Genomic DNA, 13667 nt, shown 5'->3' with positions numbered 1-13667 from the left:
TGCTGTTGCTAGGAGGTAAATAGTGTTTATTTCTGATGGGTGTTTTTAAGGGATTTCGGAATACAGAATGAAATAATGCTTTTGGAGCAGAGATTGTGGCTTGTACCTTTTTCTTTGCATAATGAGCCAAAGGTGTACAGTTTCTCTCTTGGTTTTTTTGTATGTGTGAAGATGAATTCGAACAGGAAATGTCTGAAAAGGAAAAGCATGATCTGGAATCAAATGAAAATTCTCCAGAGGTGAGTTCTTGTTCATGGTAGCTAACTGAGATAGTGCAGGTTCACACTGAAAATAAGTATTTTGGTTTTGTATTTCGTTAACAGCAATATTAAAACTTTGGCTAGACCAACATAGCTGTGAAAATTTATGTTTGGTACTGTAAAGTACCGAAGGCTCATGTAATTCTGTGTCACAAAGTGTAAACTTATAGACTGTAAGACTTCAGTGGCTGATTATTGAAGTAGAATTAAATCCCTTCCTACATTTAATAGTACTTATAAATTGTACAGAAAGCAATTCTATGGAGTTGTATTGTATAGAAATCATGTTTTCTGAATACCCTGTAATTAAGGTGTGGACAGTTTAGGCACTAGCAAATATGACCTGGCTTTACAAAAATATTATCACTCAACAAATTTAAAGTTCTTCACATTATCTCTTAAGCATATACTTGTGACATTTACAGTGGTGGCTGTAAACAAATATCTGAACCCTACAGGTTAAAGCTGTTGCTGGTCTCTAGAAACGGACACAGTTCTCATAAGGACATTGGGTTGTCATTTGCTTTTTTTTACCTCTAATTTGGAAGTGGAAGAAAACTTAAAGAATAAATTGTTACATCTGTTCCCTCAAAGCTTGAGTTACTAAGATCTGTTGTGGAAGGAGACATTACTAGACTTCAGTAAATGCTGTATGAGAGACTTCACATTCTTTCCTTGTAAACAGGAGAAAGTCTTATTTGGGATTTTGTGATCTGAACATCTGACCATATTCATTGCTTAAAGTTGTCTTTCAAAGCTTAAACTTGAAAGTAAGGGGCCTTTTTTACTAAAGGCCTTGTTTTTATAGAGAATGTAACTAATCTGTATAGTGGGATACCTAGGATGTTGACTGTTTAACTGCACTGCTCAACTGTTACAAGATGTAGCCTCTGCTCTGTGCTATTTTGAAAAAGGGTCTCACAAGATACAAAGTTTGCTGTTCTTGTAAGACTGAAAAGGTGTGATTGGGTTTATAGGGTAAGACAGCAGTATTTGTGAGATCAAGTGATAGAGTTGGGGGGAGGAGGCAAAAGGCACTATCTTGTCAGGCATGCTTTTGTGCCTGAGGCCAGCCACAGAGAATTTGGTATAACTGGGAGTTGTCTTGTTTCTTTTCAGCTCCATTAGTGAATTTCATAACAGGCAGTGTCTCTTCCTATAAAACCTGTGTCATCTATATTTTTCAACCTGCAAACACTACTTCTGCCACATCATTCCATTATGAAGTCAACAGTGATCTTTGTATTGTATTGCTCAAATGCTAAATGACAATTACAGTGACTAGAATATTTTTGTCCTGTACTTTTAATAGGAAAATCAGCCTGTAATAGTGAAACGGAAAAGGGGAAGGCCTCGTAAATACCCTCTTGAAGCTGTACAGCCTGGTGGTAAGTAGTTCGTAATACCTGTATGTCAAAACAAGGAAAATAATGACATTCAAGTTCTGAATTCATATTTCTTCCCTCAGGTGGGGAGTCAAAAGCTGATATGAGCACTGGGAATGTAAGTGCCTTTATTTTGTTTGGGTGCATTTAAACACAGTAATTCAAGAGCTATTTATTTTTTTAACAATTAACAGTATTTCAGAAACATCTTACGGAAAACTTGGTGACTGAGTTCAGTCTAAGCAAACAAAGACTATTAATAGTATCTCCTAATATAATTGAACTTTGTCAGTAAAATAGACTATTAAGTTGGAACATAGCAAATAACAGGATCAAATTTAGTGCAACATACTTAATACAAATCTAGGTGTGACAATGGCTAGCAGTATACTGGTACACAGGGTGAAATTCTGATTGTGTACACGTGTCTTTTAATTTGTGCTGAGAGCAGTTTTGGCCTGAAGGGCAAGGGTGTCTTTGTTTCAAAAACTTGAGATTTTTTTCTCTACTGAACCTATCATATAATAGCTCTTAATACCTGTAAAATAAAGTACTGTGTAATACAGTTTTATTACCTATATTAGCGTGTGTACAGCTCATTGAACGGATACAGACATGATGGTTAGTAACTTAAGAGCTTGTGAAACATACCTCTCTGTTTTAAAGCTCAGCAATATTTTAATTTCTTAACCCCTGTGCAGTACATTCATTGCTAAGAAAGCATGCTGTTGGGTTTGTTTCTGCAGTCCAGTTGGGTTACAGCACAGGGTAGTAATGGATCAGGCATGTTTGTGGAGTACAACTAGTTGATTTATTCTGGGGAAGGCTTCTCTGTTGGGAATTCCTCTATGTCAGAATTAATGTTATTGCATAGAAAAGAGGTGATTTTAAAAATAAAGCTGTAATGGAATATGTGTGTTCTGCCTGCTTGCCTGGTGGGGCACCAGGCATGGGTGTTGGAAGTTTTGGGAAGTCACCTAGGCTATAATAGCAGGAGGTCTCGTCCTGCTTGTTCTGTCCCTGCAGCATTTCAGGCAGCCCTTAGAGTCCTGTCCCTTCTACAGGTCTGGTGGAGTTTTGTTTCAGAATCCCTAATCTTTCCTAATCAATTCTTCTTCCTATCCTTCTTTTCCCCGATATTAATTTAATGAAACATAATTTGGGTTGGTATGGGATTTGGTATTTGTGGGGTTTGTTTTCTTTAATTTGGGGAAGGGGAGGCCTTGTTGGGTTTGGTGTTTTGTTTTTTCCAAGTAAGAATGGAAACTATTTTAAAATCCCCCTCAGAAATAGATATACCTTGGCATCCTCAGTACTGGAACAAAATAATCTTCTTCTAGTTAGACTGTTTTAAAGGTCTTGTACCTCTCAGTGATGATTGATTGGTGTGTCAGTCAGTTACAGGCTGGCTCCAGGAGGAGCGATATCTGCCCTCCATCTGAGACAGTGGTTCTGTAAGGTGAGATATAATCTTTGCATGACAGTTTCCCTAGGCTGCTTTGAGAACATGTTGCTACTTCAAAGGAAGTGTAGACATCCCAGTGTAGTTGTTCAGTGAGGAAAGCAACTGGATTTTTTGGACCGTCATCATAGGAGATTATGCAATTATACATAGGCCTTTCTGCACTCTGTGTAAATACAACATTCCGGTGACACGTAACTCTGCAGATCTGTATGTGTCTGTATGTGTCACATAAAGTGACTGCACTAAACTATTTTTGTATTGCTGGTAATTACGTTTTCAGAAACGTAGATGATCGAAACTGCTCTGAACTTGGTGTCTTTGATTGCAATGACTATAGTGTCAGTTAGGTTACTGCAGCTGCTATGCTTGCTTTGGTTTATGGGCTGATTTGACCCACTGCGAATTTTGATTGTAAATGGAAAAATGCATGCTACTGTTAAGAAACTCAGTGCAAACTTTCTATATGCTTATTAGAATGATCATGTGTTGTAGATGTGCAGGTATGTTCTACTATGAATTGGAGCAAATTTCTGTGTTTATGTGATACAATCCTGGATTTTCTGATATTTTTTTTTTCTTTAATTAAACTTTTTTTGTTTTTAATTTCAGCTGCAGTTTCCTATCTTTGCGAGTAGACTTAAAACACCTCAAACAGGTAAGCAAATGTTACCTGCTTTAACAAATAAAAGATGAAAGAAATAGAAAAGGGTGTTTAAGAAAATCATATAGGTCCTTCATAAACATCATATCTGGCAGTCAGTATTATCAATGTGGAACAGAACAGTGAAGACTTGTCCCTAATTCCTACTGAGTTTTTAGTTGTAAAAAAGAGCAGCTTGATAAGAACTTATTTCAAATATGCAGCTGCACTGTTAAGTGCTGAATAATGCATTGCAGAATATACTAAATAATTATTTTGTGTGGATAAGCATATGGCAGAGCTTCACAGGAAGGTAGGTACCCCATCAGACTGGTTCCCATTTCTACTTACTTTCTTTCATACAGCAATTATCAATCACACTTAATACCTTAACTGCTTCAGAATTTGAAATTCTGTTCAATTAATTGGCTTACCTGTAGATACGTATCTGAAGAGCTTAGTGGTAGTTTGAGGGGATATTTCTTTCTCCCCTTTCACAACTGCTCTAAGATCTTTAGATCATCACTTAACTTTACAAAGAAATGTACTTTCAGTGCTTCAAACTGCTATCAAGTAAAGTGAGATACTTTTCTGTTTCTCTTCCTGTTCAGACATCTGTGATTTGTGAGAGGTCAGACTGTGGTGAGTTTTAGGTGGCATAGTCAATTCTTTGTGTGTATGGAGTTTGAACTGCGCTGGTTGGATGTTTAAATGTGTCTTTTTTTATTACGGCCATTCATAAAATAGACTTGAAAATCCATTCAGGAAGCAGACAAACCTGAAAGGCGGGTTAAAAAATGGTTTGTAAACAAATACAAACATTCGTGCAACAAATCTGAGAAAACAAATCTTCAAATCTTCTGGAGTTTCCAGAAGTTCAGGCTTCTACAGAGAAAATAATCTGGCATCACTGCACATATAGACTATTTCCCATGTTCTCTGCATCTGTTAAAATATCAGCTTTAATCCATATGCTTCAGAATGGTCTCTGGAGAGTTAGCTGGTTATGGGATGCTAAGGGAACAGACAAGAATGTGGAAAGGATGTGAGAAAGGTGTGAAAGTGCATTCTGGTTTGCTTTTTGTTCAAAAGGATAGACACCTGACTGTGTACATAAAGCTTAATTTAGCGTGTTAAGTAACATTTCATTTTCCAGGTAAAAGGCTGTTGATGTCACAGCAAGAGTGTATAAAGTGGATGAAATGTCCTATTAAATTTTTTCATCATATGTTAGTATTCATGTGAGAAAAGGGGTTGAAAACCCCTGGTAGTGAAAAAAAAACAAAGTGGAATCTCTCTCTGCAGTTCACTTATTCTGGTATTTTCTGGATGTTCTGCACAAGGGTTTGCTGTGGCGGCAGACTTGCATACAGAGTGGGAAGCAGAGAATTTCTTTTCAGTCATTAGAACTCATTCAGTTAAAAGACATCTGGCTTCTGAAAGCAGCATCTTCCCATAATACTGACACTGAACTTGAAACTAAAATTGTTTTGCACTAATCAGTGGTTGCTTTTACTACTAAAAGTCAGGAAGATTTTCAAATACTATAGCATATTATTTTTATACTTATCTTGAAGCAAAGGTGCTGCATTTTCACATCCTAAAGAGAGGGTTGTATCTATCAAGAAAGGCGTGTCTTCTAGTTACATAAAGTATTCTTCAATCAAAAACATTTTTGCTACAACTTTGCCAAAACATACCAGAATTTTGTAGTATGTCTTTTGAACACAACAGAACTACTAAATGTTGGTTATATGTTAGACTTACTTTGTGTAAAGTACTTAATACAGTTGACAGTCCTGTTTTACCGCATTTCTGTATTAAATAGTTAAATATCTCTGTGTTTTATTTCATTTGCTTTTGTGTAAGTTTTTCCCTATAAACTTAACAAAGGAACTCCAGAAAACGTGTGTGAATTCAAGAATATTTGTCTGTTCTTTGAGATCTATTTTTGATCGATTACATTGATATTCTTCTATTTATTCTATCAGTCTGCTTGGTGATGGGTTTAGAGTTAGTGTCATCCTTTGTGTACCTTTCAGAAAACAAAAATAGGCAGCAATTTTATGGCAGGGAAAAAAGGTATAAAATCTTGCTTTTGTTTAGGTTGCTTCTCTCCTTCTATTGCTAAGGATTTTTATCCTTGCAGTGTTGCAGATAATTCAATTTGACAAAGCTCAAAAGCTTTGTAAAATAATCCCTTTGTTATCAGAGAGTTAATAAGGGTAGAAGTGGGAAGCATGTACTATAGAGAGAGGCCAGGTTGAGATGTGGTTTATAGGGTTATTAAATGTATTTTAACATGCACAGGCCAGTCTTTAAGAAGCACTGAGCTGGAAGTAAGAAGTACTTCAACAGAGAAAGTCATACCTGGTAATTTGCATATCGGGAATTAAACAGGTTTTAAATATTGTCATTTTGAGCTACAGCCATCTTGATGCTTCACTGCGGGCATGGTTAAGTACTAGAACAGATTGCCTGGAGGGTCCATGTTCTTGGAAACTTTCAGAATTGGATCGAAAAAGATCTTGAGCAGTATGATCAGATCTGTTAATTTAGCCATGCTTTGAACAGGAGGTTGGACTAGATGACCTCCAGAAGCTCCTTCCAAGCTAAAATTTTCTGTGATTCTGTAATTAATAATAGAATCATAGAACGTTTAGGTTGGAAAGGACCTTAAGATCACCTAGTTCCAACCCCTGCCATGGGCAGGGACGCCTCACCCTAGACATGTTGCCCAAGGCTCTGTCCGGCCTGGCCTTGAGCACTGCCGGGGATGGAGCATTTACCACTTCTTTGGGCAACCCATTCCAGTGCCTCACAGTAGTTAAAAGAGGTAAGTAACTTTTGCTTTTCCATTAAAGCAAAACAGCATATGCCACAAAGCAATAAATATCAGTCATATAAAGCCTTACTACTAAAAGAAAAAAAAAAAATTAATCATTGTCCCGGTCTCTGTATATAGCAAAATACAATGAAGCCATACTCTAAACTAGATAAAAACATTAAAAGTTCTGTGATGTTTGTGCAAAGGTGACAGAAGTTCAAGGTTAAGTTTCGTTCTTTCCTTTCTTTTTAGGTACAGACATATCTAATAAGAAAGAAACAACAAACGTAAGTGTAGTCATTTTAATTTGTAAGTTTATAAGCAGTATGTAATGAAAAATGTCTGTCTTCTATTTAAATTAAACTGTTCTTGCCTTACATGCTTCCATTTTATTTTTTCAGGAAGAGGAAGCTGAGAAAGCAGAAATGATTGTGCGTAAAAGGGGAAGAAAGCCCAGGCGTTCTCTGGTTCCATCAGAGGAATCTGGTAAAGGAAAAAAAAAAAAAGAAGCTGTGCTATTCCTAACAGAAGGAGAGGATGTTACTGTGCCTTTCTGTTTACTAATAGCAACAAGATAAGCTTTATTCAATTTTCCTTTCTTAAGGAAAAATCATTCAGTTACAGCTAGTGTAAATATTATGTAAATATGTGTAAATTGCTGTAATCTCATGTCAGAATTGCTACATCCCAGATGCTTCTATAAAGCCTCATGAATTTTCTATGAATTCTGGCTATGAGCTGCATAAGTAAACTCTAGTGAATGTGTTAGCAAGATTAAGTCAAACAAGTGTGAATTAAAAATCCTGAAGCATAAAGGAAATGGAAAATTACTTACTGAAAATGGGATTTGTGAATAGAATACCTTTTCTAAACTAAGTGTCCATATCCTTTTGGAGGGCTTTTGGAAAATTATAGCACATGTGTAAAATTTTACATGGACAGAAACACTGGAGCCTGAAAGAAAACGTCGGAAATTAACATCTTCTGAAGACGAACTAAAAGAGCAGGAGGAAGGAGAGGAAGAAGATGGTGAGGAAGATGACGAAGCACATTCTGGGGCCACAACTAGATCAGCTACAAGATTAGAGGCTCAAAGGTAACTGACTGTGTGTAGAGACAACAATAGCAAGCTTTTTCTACATTATTCTCAGTTGTGGGGTTTGTTCAGGGGCTTTGTTTGTTGCTTACTTTTTTTTTTTAAAGTTGATGAGAGCTTCCCAAATAATTTTTATTTGAACTCTATTACCGCTCTTCTGGGGATGAAGAGACAAAAGAGTAGTTGGGAAAACTGTTAGGGTCTCAACAGACAGACTTTGGATATGTTAGTAGGTAAGAATTGACCCTGTTGTCAGTCTTCATCCTAGTGATGTCTCAGAAGTTGAGCCTGAGCGCACTTGGTTCTGATAGATTAAAAGGGACCTCTGACTTGACTGTGCCATTCACCATTTCATATTTGGAGTTGGAACAAGGTGGAAATATAATTATACAGATCCATTTCTTTTTCCAAGTATTATCCAAGTCAAATGCATGAATCTACAGTACTGGAGGATTTAATTTCTAGTACAGTGATCTGAAAGCTCCTTGTACTGCAAAAGACTAGCGTGGTAGCAAGAGTTCTGTTTTCAAGAAGCTGTTCTTCATCTCCCTTAGCGTAGCTCTGCCTTTCTGTAGGCAAACTGAATTATAGCAGAGCTCATCCTCTTGAATTTGTTGGGGAAACGTAGATAAATATCAGCTTTGGGAAGTTTTAATTCACGTTTCTGCCTTACAGAACAGGAGTCCAGGCTTTGTTCTTATGTTGACAGTGTAAATTCACCGGATTTACTTTATTCCTAAGGATATCATAATACATATTAGCCTTTGCGGCTTATTTGGAGCACTGTTCACAGTATGGTCTTGAGTTCATAATTTCAGAGCTAAATCAGAAAGTAATTATGTAGTCTTCATTTAAATAAAAACTGTGGAGGTTTACTACTGCCACTAAGTAAACAACAGTTTTGGTAAAGGCAAAGGGACTTCCTGTAGTCTCATGTAAAAGTTCAGATATCAGTGTTTTCATTCTGACTGCTTGTGTAAACATCTAGTTTTTATTTATAGATTTGTTTGGTTTGCACCTCAGATTTCTAATGCTGTTCTTCTAAGTCTGACTGTAACAAAGCATCCCAAGGTGCTGCGGTCTGCATTTTATAAGCAGCATCTGGGAATAATTCTGTGGAAGGGTCTGCTTCTTCATCTTCGGCTTTGCTGGTTTGTCAGCTTTCAGCTTTTGTGACTAAAATAACCTGTTTTGCTAACTATGAAGTTGATCTCCAGTAACCAGTTCTTCGTATTTCTGAACTGCTGGATGCTAAAGCTAATATGAGTTCATCCTTTACACTCAATAAGAAAATTCTCTTTGCTGCTGCTGGTGCCCTTGCTGCTTTTGTTTGTCTACTGGTACTGCAAGCTATTTTTTTAAATACAGACAATTATGTACCAGAACTATTGCAGTTTGGAACAAGGCTTTTTATTTAGTTAAATATTAAATATTGTCTGTAAAGTAGCCTTTTGATTCTCCATTTAATATGAAAATACATGCTCGGTATTGCAGTTTGTGTCTCAAAGCATTGCAGATGGGTTGGGTTTTGGGGTTTTTTTTCACTGTTTCTTTTGGCAACTTTGATTTACTTGTTGCAAATACTGTGCAGTCTTAATTCTCTGCGCTTGGAATGCAAGAAGAAAGTGACTTAGTAGAAGTATTTTGTTATATATACATTCATTATTCTTTTGTATTATAGAAAGCAGCCCAGCAAGCCAACCACACGTGCAACTTCTAAAAGCAGCAGTCCAAGTTCAGTTTCTCCTAAAAAACGACAGAACCTAGCAGCAAAAAAAAGATCTCCAAGTGACTCAAAAATGAATAAATCTCCTCTGTTGACACAGTAAGTATTAAAGTTGAATCCGCTTCTATTACTTGTTTTGGAAGCCACTACATTGATCCTTTCTTTATGTGTAATGTACTGCTTCAAAAATGTGAACAGCAGTCTGATGTTGCTCTGTTCTGTTATTTCGTGATATATAAAAGCTTTTAAAGGATTTTCTTCTTTTAACATCTTTTCTTTTTCTTGCTTTCTTTAACAGTTGAAAGACTTAGATTTTTTTTTTTTTTGTTTTTTTGTTTTTTTGGGTTTTTTTTTATTTTTATTTTTATTTTTTTCTTTCATCTTCAGAAACCTCTCGGGAGAATCTTAAAATGCTGTTATGCAGCGTTTTAACTTGAGCTGTGATTCTTTCCTGAATGGGAGGAAGAGCAGCTGTAGTTGAGGTTAAAGCAACATATGATGACATGATTCTAGCTTCAAAGATCTTTCTAAGATCAGCTGATAAAAGACTCGGAGAGTCCTTCTATCAAGTTTCGAAAACAGTTCCCTTTCCCTCTTTTCCCCTTTTTAAAGTTGAAATCACAGTGTAAAATCCCAAGGGAGTATGTGATGCACAGTTGCTATTCATCTTGTAGTTTACATGTAAAATGGGTTATATGCCAAATACATTTAGTTGCCATCCAATCTGAAATGTAACGGTGTCTTCAAACTGAACCTCAGGAACATGTGTGTCATGCGCTCACTGATTGACTGTCACAGTTCACCTCAGGTTAATTACTTTGTATGGTTATGAATAGCCAAGGGTTTAAGTCACATTTACAACTGGTTGCAGATGGAATGTCGTGGGCTTATATATGGATGCTTAAACATATACATGATGTCTGCCCTTTACTCCCTTTTGCGTATGCAAGACTTAAGCCACTATTGCTGTTCTTCTCTTTTTGTGAGACAGGGTTACAAGATAATGCAGTTTGTTATATTCCATTATAATCCATAAGTCTTTCCAAAAGAAAGAGGAGGAAGGAGGAGAGCCATAGCCCCAAATTCTACACCCGGAGGACTCTCCAACATACAAAATTAGCATGCGGTATCCTGCTGAGATATGATGGGTGTGTGCAAGGTCTCCCTCTGGTCTGTCCTTCTGTGTAATGATTTAGCAGTAAGCTTTTAAATAGCACATCCTCATAATTCATCAGAGATGGCCAGTTAGGTTCTGTCCTCTAAACAGGATTGTGCCTAACCATCCTTTCTGTTTTACAGGTCCTTCCATTGTTAAAATAATTATTAATAATGCTTTTCAGGTTAAAGATGCAATCTACCAAGCGTAAAAGGGAAGACAGCCCGACAGTGGTACGGAGAAAAAGCCAGCAGAAAACAGAGGAGACACCAGTAAAGAAAGCAAAACGATAATCTTTACCAGCTAGTGCTGTTCATGGAAGAGTCAAAAGAAAAAACATCTGTGCTTCTATTTTTTTTAAAGCAAAGGGATTTGCACGTGCTTGTTTCAGAGCTCTAAGTTAATCAATGCAGTACTTTTAAGTTACATTTTAAACAGCTTTATAAACTATTGTTTATACAGAATATTATGTACATTTATTTCAGATGAAAAATAAGTTTACTTTGTATCTGAATGAAAAACAAAGTAGTTATATATTTTATCACTGACTTGGAAAGTTGGAGTTTCCCAATGTGACATGCTAATGCAGATGCTTCCAACCCATGAGGCACCCCTGGGCCTACTAATACACTTTGTACATAAACTTGTAAAAATAGGTTGTATTTTACTCTGTGTATGAATCTAATCGATGATGAACATTTTATTTATTATATGGAAAGCATTGGTCTGTAAACTTTAGTATATACCTTAGGTTTTTTTAATTATATATTTTACATTCTATGCAGACGTCGGTAGGAAACTTCCCCTCCACTCCCCCAGGGCTGTCTAAAACCTGAAGTTCTCTAAAATCTGCTCAGACAGTTGGTAAAGTATTTTTCTCGCATGCATTAAAGTGTAGTTTAGCATAGTGAAAGGGACTGGGCTCCTTTCTGTTCACATTTGTGACAAAGTATAAAATTTAAAATGCAATCTTACTAGATTATATTTTCACTTGTGAATTTACTACCAACTGCAAGAAATTAATAGTATTAGGTTAGGTTTATCCAGTCAGCCGACACTACCCTGAAATGAAACAGTTTTATTTTGCAACTAAACACTTGTTCTTTCAGTATTTGTCTTTTTCAACAAAGAGGGACCCATTGAAATCAAATATCACTTCTCCTTAACTATAGAGCTTCAGCATTTTATGTTACATTTTATACACAGGTATTAAAAATAAAACCTGGTATTATTGCCAGAATCTTTTTTTAATGTATATTAACTCTGGTAAGAGCAAATGTTCAAGTGAAATTGTATATAAAGTTAAACTTTTCTTATGATCAAATGTGTCTCTTGTTATGATGTGATGAGTTGCCAAACAATCTGAGATTATTTTAAGTGTTTTGTTGATATTCTGATTTATAATTAAAAAGGATTCTGGGGGGGTTGGGATTTTACTTTTTTTTTTTTTTTTTTTTTTTTTTTCTCCCTTTTTTTTTGGTGTGATTTTTTTTTTTTTCTTTTTTTTTTTCTTTTTTTTGAACTTGTAAGGCAGATGTTTCCGTCAGATATTCTGCTTGGTTTCTTACTGAGATTTTTATATAAAAACTATAAAATGTTTGCCAAAAAACTCTGAGTTGCCCTATTTTATTATCCTTTCATTGTATTGCTGTGGACCTGGTTTTCACACGTGTATTTGGATGGAGTCATATCTATAAGCTTTACCTGATTAGTGTCTTTAAAAGTTTACAGGTGCTTATATTCTAGGTTATATGAACAGTAGGGGAAGGACTGAACTGCCTGGCTTAGTACACTGTAAAAGCAGGTGCACATATTTTTTTCCTAAGCAAACTTGCGTGTTAAAGAAAACCTCTTTGCTCTGAAAGTTAACTCCTTTTGATTTCTGCCTTAACTCTGCTGCCATACTAACACATACCTTGCTAACATGCTGCTGATATATACCTATATATTACTAACATTTCTGCCTTTATTCATATGCAGTTGGAGGGTAAGTTGTATCTTTTCCTTTATTTTCCCTTTTCTGCACTTTGCCCCTTGCAGTATACATAGACCAAACCTAGGTTTCCTCTCAGCCTTTGTTCTGTAAGACTAAACGAGATGAAGTGTTTGTTTTTTCAATTGGTGCTTTTCTAGACTGTGATCATATTTGGAGTCCTTCCCTGTCCCAGTGGAGATTGCTCAGGAGGTTCCTAAGGAAGCCTCCCCCTGCACAGTATGTTGTTATCATTTATTCCTCTCTCTGCTGGTAGTACCTCTCCTCCCACAGTACAGTTCATGTTTGCCTATTTCACAGGCACATCTCTTCTGACGGATTATAATCCGTCACAAGTGGGAGCAACACAGAGCTCCCACTTGTGTTGGATCCTCGTGGCTGTCTGTTGTCTAATGGTCTTGGTAAAGAAACACAACCCTGAAGATCAATGACAGTCTCTTGGATCTAACCTTCTAACTACTGTCCTTCCCCTTAGTGGTGGATAACACTCAGGAAAATCCTCTTGTCTATGGAATATATCTTTGATCATTCATTAAATTATTCCGTAATATGAAGGCATTAAAGTAATTATCTTTCAGCAGGAAAGCCACTTCTACTTAAAGGGAGGGGAAAAAAGTGCCAATTCCACAAACTTTCTAACTTGTGCACGCTTCCTTCACTGCATGATTACAAGAACATCTTTTCTTGTTCCTTGTCAACAAGAGAGATACTTCTGTCAGGCCACATCATTGTCAATCATGTTTAGATTTGGGTTTTTTTCTTTGCTTAGGAGTTTCAAGTGCCCGTCACCTGAATTACTATTACACTTTACAGGTACAGCAGCGGTCTGGGCATTGAATGTTTACAGTTTCAAAGTCTTTCATACACTGTCTCCCAGAACTCTTCCTGAGCACAAGGAACAAGGTGGGGCAGGGGAATGGTTTTCCCTGGGGTGCAGCAGGAGACACATCCATCTTGTTCAGAAGTTAGGCTTGTAGTCCAACTGGAACCTTGACAGCTGTATAAAGCAACTATACTTTCCTCCCCCATGCAGGAAAACACTACTGTTCTTCACTGTGATGAAACAGAATGCCATTAAAGTTTTTCATGGAGAGATTTGCTTAAAGCAGTTTCTTGCAA

The 13667-nt window shown here is 36.6% G+C and overlaps 1 protein-coding gene across 5 annotated transcripts in view; it reads left to right on the top strand.

The window, feature by feature from the left end:
- BOD1L1 (biorientation of chromosomes in cell division 1 like 1) overlaps positions 1 to 11937 on the top strand; it is a 38135-nt gene extending 26198 nt beyond the window's left edge. For 4 of the 5 annotated variants that reach the window (XM_030491572.1, XM_030491571.1, XM_030491569.1 and 1 more), the window contains 9 exons: positions 172 to 239; positions 1573 to 1648; positions 1729 to 1763; positions 3720 to 3765; positions 6830 to 6864; positions 6979 to 7063; positions 7520 to 7673; positions 9355 to 9498; positions 10740 to 11937. In XM_030491572.1, coding sequence (XP_030347432.1) covers positions 172 to 239; positions 1573 to 1648; positions 1729 to 1763; positions 3720 to 3765; positions 6830 to 6864; positions 6979 to 7063; positions 7520 to 7673; positions 9355 to 9498; positions 10740 to 10848 — 752 coding nt within the window. In that variant the 3' untranslated portion in view covers positions 10849 to 11937. The remainder of the gene's footprint in view (positions 1 to 171; positions 240 to 1572; positions 1649 to 1728; positions 1764 to 3719; positions 3766 to 6829; positions 6865 to 6978; positions 7064 to 7519; positions 7674 to 9354; positions 9499 to 10739) is intronic. The other variant, XR_004389931.1, reaches the window with a different exon arrangement.
- The last annotated feature ends 1730 nt before the right edge of the window (positions 11938 to 13667 follow it).

This window comes from Strigops habroptila, chromosome 7, assembly GCF_004027225.2.
Source record: "Strigops habroptila isolate Jane chromosome 7, bStrHab1.2.pri, whole genome shotgun sequence".
In the NCBI taxonomy this organism is placed as follows: Eukaryota; Metazoa; Chordata; class Aves; order Psittaciformes; family Psittacidae; genus Strigops; species Strigops habroptila.
The sequence above is the reverse complement of the archived record's forward strand: the minus strand, read 5'-3'. Positions and strand labels throughout refer to the sequence as shown.